Source organism: Mustela lutreola, chromosome 1 (assembly GCF_030435805.1).
Source record: "Mustela lutreola isolate mMusLut2 chromosome 1, mMusLut2.pri, whole genome shotgun sequence".
Taxonomy (NCBI): Eukaryota; Metazoa; Chordata; class Mammalia; order Carnivora; family Mustelidae; genus Mustela; species Mustela lutreola.
In genome coordinates, this window is record NC_081290.1 from 153,463,594 (window position 1) to 153,476,095 (window position 12,502).

The 12,502-nt window shown below is 44.1% G+C and overlaps 1 protein-coding gene across 1 annotated transcript in view; it reads left to right on the forward strand.

Annotated features, from left to right (window-relative positions):
* Window positions 1–1,500: 1,500 nt before the first annotated feature.
* C1H8orf74 (chromosome 1 C8orf74 homolog) overlaps window positions 1,501–12,502 on the forward strand; it is a 35,725-nt gene continuing 24,723 nt past the window's right edge. Inside the window, exons 1-2 of the mRNA XM_059155492.1 lie at window positions 1,501–1,585; window positions 3,057–3,249. Of these exons, the coding sequence (XP_059011475.1) occupies window positions 1,538–1,585; window positions 3,057–3,249 (241 nt within the window). The 5' untranslated portion in view covers window positions 1,501–1,537. The remainder of the gene's footprint in view (window positions 1,586–3,056; window positions 3,250–12,502) is intronic.

Below are 12,502 nucleotides of genomic sequence, written 5' to 3' on the forward strand. Positions count from 1 at the left end.
CTGTAGTTAACAAGACTGTCTTATGCACTTAACAATGTATTGAGGGTAGATCTTGTGTTAAGTACTACCATACTAGAGTTTTTAAAAAGAATATGTGGCTTAGAAGGATAACAGGGTAAGATAGAGCAATGGACAACACCAACATGTAAGGAAAAAATAGAGGAAGAGAAGTCTTCAGAGAAGGCAGCGAGGAGAAGGATAGAGAGATCCTTTGGGAGGAAACAGTTCATGGAGGGTGGAAGAATGGGGTAATTGTTTGATGGGCATTAAAGAGGGCACTTGATGTAATTGAGCACTGGGTATTATATGCAACTGATGACTCCCTAAATTCTATCCTGAAATTAATAATACACTATTTATTAACTAACTTGAATTTAAATAAAACCAAAAAAGAAAAGAAAAGGAAAGAAATGAAATGAAATGAAGTCAAGAAGCATCAGCCAAGGATGATGATGATGAAAAGGGATCCATTATGAAGGAACCACACGTTGAAAAGGGACACCCTCCATGAGATAAACAAGAATGCAAGGGTTGCTGAAAAGAGAATGGGTAAGTTGGCATGAGGAGCCCGAGGCCTCATGGGAAGGAAGGACACCACTTCCCCATCCCTTTGTCCCTAGTAATTTGCAGGAGTGTAACTAAGTGGCCCTAACCAAGTTCTTCCTCATGGAAGAAAAGGTAGTAAGGGCCCTGAAGTCCATGAGGGTAGCAAAAGTGGGTCATGAAACCCACCCAGCATGATGAAGCCATGGATCTAATAGGAATAATGACTTTTAATGGTTAAAGTGGTGGATGCTGGAAACTTGGGAGCTCTTACTTCTTCCCTGGCACAGGGTAAAGCTATGACCTGTGAGCTCTCACTTCAGACCAGAAACTCCCTTGCCAGGCCCAAACCAAAAGAGACAATGATGTCTGGGAAGGTATCAATGGAGGCAGCCCCATGATCAGATGGCTCAGCTACCAACCCCAAGAGAAGAGACTCAATCCCTACTCATCTTGGCTGTGGCTTCTTGGGTACTGAACTAGAGGACACCCCTACAAACCTGTTTTCTGCACCCTGAAGAGAAATCAGGATGCAGGAAACTGGAAGTCACAGATACTACTGGCCAGCCAAGAAGAACGGATCTAAGACCAGGTCTTGATTGGAGGAAAATCCATGAAGACATGAAGACAACAACTCCATGAAAACATGGAGACAAATCATTGACTGTGAAAGGAAGGAGAGAAGTGGGGATTGGGTTAAAGGAGATGTAGGATGGGGGACATTTGTGAGTGTTCACAGGAAAGCATGAGAAAGCTCACCACCTGTGAGGAGAGGTTGGACATTGTAGGAAATGGATCAAGACCCCTGAAGCAGGTGTGGGGGAATGAAACCCAGAACCCAGCTGGAGAGGAGGGGCCATGAGGAAAGAAGCCTGGAAAAAGCCACCTCAAAGCAGGTCTTCATGACCTCACAAAGCTGGCACACTCACCTCCAGGGTTCCAGAAACTCTGCGTCAGTCCTGGCTAGGTCTCCTAGTAACTGGATGCAGGGACCATGGCACTCTTAACACCACAAGGAGTAAAAAAAGTCTTCCAATTTCAGGTGAAGAGAAAAGACAGCTTTTAAAAGAGTTTGCTCAGATTGGTAAAATGGTGTGCTGTGTGTGTGAGAAGTGGCCCCTCAATGGTTCTCCCTCAAGGTGTCTACCTTGGACATAACTCCTTTCTTAGCACACCACCTATGAGCCCTCCAATCAGTTTGTGTCAGCTGGAATGCCAGGCCAACGTCTTAGCAGCCTTTGGAGCTTGGAGGTTGTTTTCCCAGCCTACAGGAATAGAGCCTGGCTGGAGCAAAGGAGGAGACAAACACAAAGACTATGTACCTTCCTCTACTCTGAGGAGGGCCAGGGAGATCCCTGGGGCTTGTTACCATGGGATGCCACCTCTCACCAGATAAACTCAGGGCCCTGTGAGCCTTTTGAGCTTGTATGCCAATGTGTGTGGTTGTGTGTGTGTGGTTGTGGGGTGAGGGGTGGAGGGGGCTCTTGCTTTAATGCTGGGAGAGGGCAGATTTTGTTGATTTCTCAGAGCCAATTCTGAGGCCAAAAGACATGAGCAAATGGGGATGGCCTTGTGGAGTAATGAGGACCAAGTGCAGGATCTGGAGTTCTCTGCAAGCTCCTTGCAGAAAAGGGCTGTCCACAGAGGTGTCTCAGGGCACTGCTGTAGAGATCAGGCAAGAGGACCCCAAGCACAGATTAGCTTCTGACCTGCAGCCATGAATTGATGGGCAGGCACCAGGTAAAGGCTTTCTTGGTGGAGTCTCCCTCCCCATCCTCGCATGTGCTTTCACCAGCAGCTGGAGATCTCCCAGGCAGCTCTGATTCCCGCAGCCAGAGCTGCAACACTCCCATTTTTGGTGGGTCTCTACTTCATGTTGCACCTTGACTTACCTTGTCTTTAAAAGGCACTTGCTTCTCCTACATCTGTTGACGTTCTACAGAAAACTTTCTGGAAAAGCAAAACAAACACTCAGGTGAATTGGGTTCTTACAGTTAGGACTCTGATCAAGCTCCCCACTGCCCCCACACTAGTCTACTAAAATGCCTGAATTTTCACCAAGTTAGACACATTCCTTCTCCTACAGCATAACCTCACCAAGCCTCTTTGCAGTCATTTACAGTTTAGCATAAATTTCATTATCAGATCAATACCTCCGGGACAGCTAGTTGAGAATAGACACAGAGAGAAGTCAAATTTTGTCTTCAGGAAGAGGAAGGAGGGACCATAAATCAGGACTTGAAGCCTGCTGGAGGCATACAAGCTTAGAAACTATAGTGTCTAGCACGAGAACTCTCAGAGGAAGGAGAGGTGTTAGAAAAAAGAACACATTCCCAGAAAGGAGAGGTAAAGCTGTCCAGAAATGAAAGCACAATTCTGCCCAGGCATACCCACAGTCCTGGTTACTCTTCAGGATGATGGGGAGCCCTGAAGACCCGGTAGGGTTTTGCTCAATGAGGTTGGCATCTTGATTTCTCAGTCTCACCCACCATCCCTCATATCATGCCCTGCAGAAACCAAAAGGTAGGGAACACCTACGGAGACTGCTGAACTGGGAGGAGTTTGACGAAGTGAGAGACTCCCGCCAAAGCATTCTACTGGATACACTCTACGAAAGCATCATCTTTGCCGTAGGCAAAGGCTTCCCTTGGGTGGAAGTGACCAAGGTGGTCAAGTTCACAGAAGAGCTGCTCAAGGAAACCAAAGGTATGGGACATCTGGAGCAGGAGTCAGCGAGGCTTTCTAGGGGATAGGGGTCAAAGCCCCCCCCCCCCACACCACCACCAAGGTCCATAGTCTCAGGAACTCTCTGAGGAACTGGAAGCCCCTTCCTTTCTTCCTCTGACATTTAGTATCCTCACATGCTCATAGATAATATTCCTGTCTAGGTTTCTGGAAAGCGAAGCAAATTGAATGTCCTTCCTGGGTCTTTTCACTCCATCTCTCTGGCTGAAAATTTTGCACACTCCAAGTTGTTCACATAACAGTCAGGGTGTTTGTCTCTTGGTCAGTCATTTACACTTTGGTGTGACTCTCATCATCAGATCAATACCACTGGGGCCGCTCGCTGAGAGTAGGCTCAGAGTAGAGTCAGGTTTTATTTTGGGGAAGGGAGTAGGGGCCATGATTCATACCTTTTGTTTGGTTTCATTTTGTTTTTACTTACATAAACATGTGACTCCTCTGTTTAAAACCCTACACTGATTCCCCATTGCATTCCTGAAAGACAGCAAATTGTTCCACATATCAGGTTTTGGTCTGCTGAATGTCTTGGAGAAATCCATCAGCTTGCTGGCAGGGATGGGGTAAAAGCAGTCAAGTGAGTTTAAAGAGGGAGCATCTCTCCCACCCCTGCCATGCCTTCATGAGAAGAGCCATCTCCTCCTGGGACTCTAGTGCACAAGAGATGTGATCACACCGATCTATCTCTTGGGCTGTGAGCAGCAGATTCATTCGTTAAGCAAATATCTGGAACAGCCTCCCTTGGGTCACCATCATTTTAACACTCAGCCAAGAGTCACTAACAAGTGCTAAAACCAGTGGCTGAATGCTTGATGAGAAATGGGATATTTACGTATTTCCTCCCCACAATATTCTTGCTGATTATAAAGGGGGAAAAGAATACTTCTATGTGAGGGAGCCTGGCAGACATCTCCTTCATCAAATGATCCAGTCAACATCATCAGTAAAAGTACACATTGTGAATCATGTTCCACCTGGTAGAATGCAAAAGGAGAACCCAGCATCCTTTAGTGATGGTTCTAGGAAGGACTCAAAACATGATCTAATCACAAGAAAACGTTGAATTAGTGGCACTGAACAAAGTCCCTCTCCTGTGAGCTTCAAAAATATTAAGGCCCTGAGAGCCAAGGTAAGACAGAGGAGCTGTTTTAAACTGAAAGACACCGAGATTTGGCCACTAAACTTGACACGTGGCCTCAGTTTGGGTCTTTGTACATCAGAGTAAAAAGGATGTAAAAAGGGAACAACAGGGAAAATGCAAATGAGGTCTGGAGATTAAGCAATAGCGGTGTGTCAAGGGAGATCTCCTGATTCTGATGAGTGTGGTTGTGAATGCCCTGTGTTAGGTAACGTACATGAAAGCAATCTGATGATGGGGCATTGTGTGGGCTGCTTATTCTTTAAGTAGTTTGGGAAAAATTTCTTTGTACTACGTTTTTCCAATTTTATTGAGATATAATTGACATATACCATCGTATACGTTTAAGGTGTGTGGCATAATGATATGACATATGAACATATTGCAAAATGATTACCAAAGTAAGGTGAGTTAACATCCATCACCTCACATAGTGACAATTTTTTTCTTGTGAAAATGTTCAAGATCTACTCTCTTAACACCTTTCAAATATACAACAGAATTGTGTTAACTACAGTCGCCATGCTGTACATTAATTCCCAGGGCTTAATTATCTTATAATTGGAAGTGTGTACTATTTGAACACCTTCATCCTTTTTGCCCACCCACCTCTGGCAACCATCAGTCTGTTTCATTCCGCTTGTGAGATCATACAGTATTTGTCTTGATACCCTTTCGGTTTATCCACACTGTTGCACAAGGTAGAGTTTCTTTCTTTTTTATAGCTGAGTAATATTTTTATGGCTGAAAAATATCATATTTTCTTTTTTTTGGTGAAAAATGTTGGTTTATTAAAGCATAGGGACAGGACCCGTGGGCAGGAAGAGCTGCTGCCAAAATATCATATTTTCTTTATCCATTCATCCATTGATGGACTGTAGGTTGTTTACATGTCTTGCCTGTTGTGAATAATGCCGGCGGAAACATGCAGGTACTGATATCAATTCAAGATAGTGAGTTTTTTTAAGGACTTTATTTATTTTTTTATTTGACAAAGAGAGACAGTGAGAGCAGGAACACAAGCAGGGGGAGTGGGAGAAGGAGAAGGAGAAGCAGGCTTCCCCCTGAGCAGGGAGCCCAGTGTGGGGCTCAGTCCCAGGACCTTGGGATCATGACAGGATCCAAAGGCAGACACTTAACGACTGAGCCACTCAGGCGCCCGCCCCCAAGATAGCAATATCACTTCCTTTGCATATATGCCCAGAAGTGGAATTGCTGGTTCATATGGCAGTTCTACTTTTAATTTTTTGAAGAACCTCCACAGTTTTCCACAGTGGCTGCACCAGTTTTCATTCCCACCAATAGTGCATGAGGGTTCCCTTTTCTCCACATCCTCACCAACTTTATTTCTTGTCTTTTTGATACTGGCATTCTAACATGTGTGAGGAGGTATCTCATTGTGGTTTTGATTTGCATTTCTCTGGTGATGAGTGATATAGAGGTTGTTTTCATGGACCTATTGGGCATTTGAATATCTTCCCTGGGAAAATGCCTATTTAGGTCCATTGTCCATTTTGATTAGATTATATGGGGTTTTGCTATTGACTTGTAGGAGTTCATTGTATTAACACCTATCAGATATGTGTTCTGCAAATACTTTCTCCTATTTCATAAGATGCCTTTTCATTTTCTTGATAATTGCTTTCGCTGTGCAGAAGCTTTCTACTCTGATATAGACCCACTTGTTTATTTTTGCTTTTGTTGCTTATACTTTAGGTGTTATATCCAAAAAAATTAAAAAATCATGGTCATGACCCATGTCAAGGAGGTTTCTCCTGTTTACTTGCAGGAGATTTATGGCTTCAGTTATGCTATTTTTTAGTAGACTATTTCTTAGCACAGCTTTGGGCTCACAGCAAAATAGAGCAGAAAGTATAGAGATTTCCCACAGAAACCCTGTCCCATATATGCACAGCCTCCCTCACTATCAATGTACCCCATCAGAGTGGAACATTTTATTACAACTGATAAATCTACCTTGACACATCATTATCACCCAAAGTTCGTAGTTTATATTAGTGTTCATTCTTGGTTTTGTGCATTCTATGGATTTCAGTTAATGTATAATGACATGTATTCACCATGAAAGTATCACATAAAATAATTTCACTGCCCTAGAAATCTTCTGCAGTCCATCTATTAATTCCTCCTCCTCTGCCAATCCCTGGCAACCACAGTATTTTTTTTTTTTTTTACCATTTCCATACTCTTGCCTTTTCCAGAATGTCATATAGTTAAAAGTCATAGTCTTTTCATATTGCCTTCTTTCACTTAGTAATATACATGTAAGTATCCTTCATGTCTTTACATGGTTTGATAGCTCATTTCTTCTTAGGATTGAATAATATCCCATTGTCTGGATGCACCCAGGTTTATGCATCCATTCAATCTACTGAAGGACTTCTTGGTTGCTCACGGATTTTGACAATTTAGAGCTGCAATAAATACCTGTGTGTAGGTTTTTATGTGGACATAAGTTTTCAACTTCTTTGGGTAAATAACAAGAAATGAGACTGCTTGATTGTAAGGTAGGAATGTATTAGTGCTGCTGTTGTTAGTGTTGCCAAACTGTCTTCCAGAGTAGCTATGCCATTTTGCATTCCCACCAGCAATGAATGAAAGTTCCTACTGCCCCACATCCTCACCAGTATTTGGTAGTGTCCATTTTCTCAACTTTGGCCATTTTAATAACTGTGTAGTGGTATCTTGCATTTTCCTGAAGACATATAATAATGATCACCTTTTCATATGCTCGTTTGCCATATAGATAGATAGATCTATATATCTATACATCTATATGTATATCTATATATACATAGATATATAGATATAACTTCTTTGACAAAGTGTCTATTAAGTTTTTTACACATTTTTCAAGCAGGGTGTTTTCTTTTTGTTGAATTTCTAAAGTTCTTGGTCTGTGTTAGATAACTGTCCTTTATCAGGTATGTCTTTTGCAAATATTTTCTCCCAGCCTGTGGCTTGTCTTATTGTTCTTGACAATGTCTTTTGCAGAAAATTTAAATTTTAAAGAAGTCCAAATTACCAGCTCTTCTTTCATAGACTACATCTTTGTGTTGTATCTATAAAAGTCATCACCAAACCCAAGATCATCTACGTTTTTTATATATGTTATCTTCTAGAGGTTTAATAGTACGATATTTTAGATTTAGACCTATGATCCATTTTGAGTTAATTATTGGGAAAGGCATGAGATCTGTATCTAGATTCCATTTTTATACATGTGGATGTCCATTTGTTCCAGCACTATTTGTTGAAAAGATTATCTTGGCTCCATCGTATTGCCTTTGCTCCTCTGTTAAATATCAGTCACATGTATTTGTGTGGGTCTGTTTCTGGGCTCTCTCTTGTGTCTGCCCTGTTCATCTATTTGTCTATTCTTTGGCCGACCATACTGCCTTGATTATATACTCTTTTTGAAACTTTTCTGTATTTCTTTATTTTGAAATTTTTTACAGTCTAATATTTTTTTAAAGATTTTATTTATTTATATATTTATTTGACAGAGAGAGAGAGATCACAAGTAGGCAAAGAGGCAGGCAGAGAGAGAGGGGGGAGCAGGCTCTCTGCCAAGCAGAGAGCCCGATGCGGGGCTCGATCCCAGGACCCTGAGATCATGACCTGAGCCGAAGGTAGAAGCTTTAACCCACTGAGCCACCCAGGTGCCCCTCAGTATAATATTTTTTTAACATGTGGCATATTTGAGGTCCTCTGCTGGACTTCTGTCCAAGGCCTCCAACCACTGCCAAGCAAATAGGACACACGACGCCCTGTCCCTCATACATGATATCCCCATCCCTTATGTGCCCAGAGTTCACCCACCAGTCCCAGCATCAGTAACTCAATGCCCCTCCTTAGTCTTACCACTTTTCACCGGCTCCTTGTCCACCACTGTTTCTAACCCACCTCCATCTCTTGACCAACCCACAGCTTTCAAATCTTGTACTGCATCTTTTCACTAAACAGTATGGTGATTTTGTTCAGACACAAATAAAATCCCACCACTCCTCTGTTTCAAGCTATTTAGGGGCTGCCACTGAATCACACATCTTATATGCATGTGGATTAGACTCTTTTTATTTCTTAAGCTGCTCGTGTACCCTTCCTTCCCTTCTCTCCTCCAAACCAGTGATCCCGGTCTGAAGGCTTAAGCCAGACATGGCACTGCTTCTGGGCTGACTTAAGAGATAACTGTATCCCATCCAACCCCCCACTCAGCCCTCATCGCTGCAGCCTTCCTGGCATCCCTCTTGGTCCTGTTCCCTGCTGCTCACAGCAATGCACAGGTACCAGAGTTCAAGCCTGTCGGCTGAGCTCTGTAGTGGCTCATGGCCAGAACAAACACTGACGAGCGGGAAGAAGAATGTCAGCCCCAAGCAGGTGGGAACTCGGGCTCTTTCAAGTTTCCATCAGAGACTTCCACAAGCTGAGTCTGTGAAAGGCAGTCAATGATGATGCAAACCAAACTTCAGACTTGGGAGATTAGCTCATACTGGTACTTTCAGCATTTCTGGTTATCGCATAACTTGACAGCACAGCCTAGCTGTGCCTTGTGGATTTCTAAAACCGTGCAGTTGGAAGGACATTTGGTGATCTGGGAACTTCATTCCCTCTACTGCAGGGAGCCCCTTCAACCAGCCAACAAAGTTCTTCAAGCCTCTGCTGACACCCTCCAAGCTATAGGGTGCTCCCTCCTTTTGAAACAATTTATTCCGTTGTACAACCACTCCTCTTATTTGGAAGTTCCTGTTTATATCTAGCTACACCTGTCTTCTGCACCTTTTACTCAAATGATCAAAGTCTGTCCTTTAGAACCAGAATGCAGGACCTGCAGATATTTCATTTGCTTCATAAAATGTGACTATCATGTCTTTACATTTAGACTAGAAATCCCCAGGCACTTTTGCCTTTCTTAATATGAAATCATTTCCATAGACCCTTTCCCTCTAACCCCCCACCACTGCCATCTTCTTTCCTGCCCTTCTCGGGACATAATTGTGATTGCCAATATTGTTCTTAAAATATATCATCCAAATCCAAACACAAAACAGCCTGCAATTTGATCAGTGAAGTGATTAGGGATTTTATCACCTCCTCTGTCCTGCTGATGATGCTCCTGTTTATATAGCCTATGGGTAAGTTTACTTAATCAACATCAAAGTCACATTGATTTATATTGGGCAGGCAGTCCCACATGGGAACTATTTTTCCCATCCTGCCCTTGTGCAATGGCAATTTTGATTATTCATGCAAGACTTTACAATTATTCCCGCTGATTCCATCTTGTCAGTGTTGACCATCTTTCCTTCCTCCTGACATCTTCTAAATCTTGATCCTGGGCTCTCCAGCTTATGAGTTCTTCCTCTTACCTTTAAATCATCCCCAAATCTGAGAAACATGGTTGGTGCAAACACAGAATAGGAACAAGCTCTTGGGTGGGCCCCTCATGCCTGAAATTTAACTCACTGAAAACAGAATCCATCCGAAGGCTCAGCACCTAAAGGGAACATTCCAATCTTATGTCAGTCCCTTACTGGATATATGGTACTTGGCAAGTCACATCACCTCCAAGCCTCTGGTTACACATCTAGAAAATGGGAAAAGCAAGAATACCCACTTCCTGGGATTGTTTTAAGGATTAAATGAGGTTATATACATAAAGCTCATAATGTGAATTTGGTGCCTAGTAAGGACTCAGTGAGAGCTAGCCATTATTCTTAGGAGGGGACCATAGGGACAAAGGCAGAAGACTTGAGAGAATGATGTGATTCAGAGATGGGATGATCAGAAGTGGCTGCATGCACTTGGATGCAGCAGCCAGGACAGATCAGCCTCCACAGGTTCAGAAGCAGCATCAGCTTCCTCCCGAGGGCAGCAGAGATCATCTGAGGCCCTTTCTCCTCAGACGCCAGCACTAAGGCAGCTGACCCTGCATCACAGGGAGTAGGGCAGGAAAATGCACTGAGAGCAAAGGGGCTGGCACTTCAGCCAGAGGCAGTCCAAGGAGGTAAAGGAAACTAGCAGACTTGTTTGGTAAGTGGGGAAGTGAGAAAGAGGCAGGCAAGCTCAAACAATGAGTCTGTTACCTGGGTTCCCAGCTCCACTCCCAGGTAACAGACTCATTGTTTGAGCTGACTCTTGAGAGTAATACCACATGCTGGCTGTGATTTGCAGGGAGTGACAGTGGGTTGTGCTGTGAGCACCCATGGATATGGAGCCACTCTAGAACCAGGCGTCCTGAGCTAGGTCCTGCTCACCTTGGGTCCCCCATGGTGCCATTCAGGATGATACCTGTTGCTCCTGAGGATGATCAGGCTGGCCCAGATGATCTTCATGCCATACCCACACTGCTTCTCAGAAATCCAGTACAGGGACACTTGCAAGAGCATGAACAAGTTCATTAGTTCTCTCGAGATAGGGGATAGAATTTCAGCTGAAGCTTCCTTCTTCCATGGGAGTGTCCTCCTCACTTTATAGTCAACACCAGTCTCAAGCTGGACTGGTCCTCAACATTCCTGGTGCCCTGGCTCAAGTCCTGGTTCTGCCATTTCCTTGCTGTGTGATCCTGTGAGGATCCCTTAACCTCTCTCTGCTTCAGATGACTGTAAGGACAAGAGGAGGATAGGAATCTCACCAACTTCATGGGATCATTGCAAGGATTAGATGAGTTCATTTATGTAAAGCACTTGGAAGAGTGACTGGTACAAAGAAGCCCTGTGAATGTGCAGTTGGTTAGCCATTGTTATTATAATACCCATTCCTCGGGGATTTCAGGCGCTCCCATGGGGTCTGTTGTCCATCCAGAAGTGTAGGTCTTATCACTGCAGCAGGAACCAAACCTATAGCACTGTTCATTGAACGTACCTGGTTTGCTCCTCTTGGCTTTGTTCCCCAAACCCCTGTCTTTGCTTACTTAGCTCTGTTCCCACTCAACCCAATTCCCAACCCGACCTTAATCTGTTCTTTCTCTACCGCCTGGTGTTGTTTGAGCCAAGCTACCCAGGTCTAGACCACATTCTCTAAGGAGTTGGTCCATGTACCCTTTGCTCCTTCCTGTGCTTACCAGCTCTGGGTAGATTCCCCTCCTTATCCAGGAAACAATGCCAGTGGGAGCCAACTGAGCCAGTGTCCAAGTGGACAAAGGGGCATATGACATCAGCCCCATCTGCTGGAGGGTGTTTCCAAATGTTCTCTCTGTTCAACCTGCCCCTGCCGAGGCCCTGTGCACCACCTCTGAGATGCCCCTTGCGCTGATCTTAGAGCCCAGGGCCTCTCAAACTCCCACACCCTATTCCATCCCCTCACCCTGCAGGTCCCCAGACTTTGCCACCCAGAGCCAGTCTCGGACCCTCCCACATCAGGCCCAAGTTTGGCCCCCTCTCTCCATGGCCATGGCCACACCTTCCCAAGGTCCTCAACACTTCATAACTGGATTTCTGCATTTGTATCCTCTCTGGGCACGCACATGCATACAATCATCCTCGCCACTGCCACCAGCAGTGGCTGCCTCATTCTTCTCAAACCCTGTGTCCATGGAGGTATCCTCCTTCCTTATCTATTCAGATCTAAACTCTTCCCTTAAAGAGCCATGGTTAGACAGCAAGAAAGACTAGACCCTGAGGAGGCTGGATCTCCTGGAGAGGGGTCTATGCCCACTTCATTTTTCTCCCTCTATCTGTGCCTCCATGCCAAATGCAGCATGTGGCACGCAGTAGGCGCTACATGAAAAAAAGTAATATTAATTTTTAATTAATTAATTATTTTTTAAATTGGTACCCCTGGAGATGATATTTCCTGTAGGCAGAGAGGAGGTTAGGCTGCTTGACTTGTCCAGGGTGACTGCCTTGAGTGTTGCGTGTCCAGGTGATGTCAGGGGGATTAGCTCTAAACTCTGCACTCAGAAGATTTGGTTTGAAATTTCACCTCCACCACTTATTACTGGAAATAATTATTGGAAAGGTTACCTTCATTTCCTCGGCTCTAAAATGAGGATCATAACAGTTCGAACTCCTAGTGTAGTTGGGAGGATTAAATGAGACAGGGTCTCCTAAATGTATA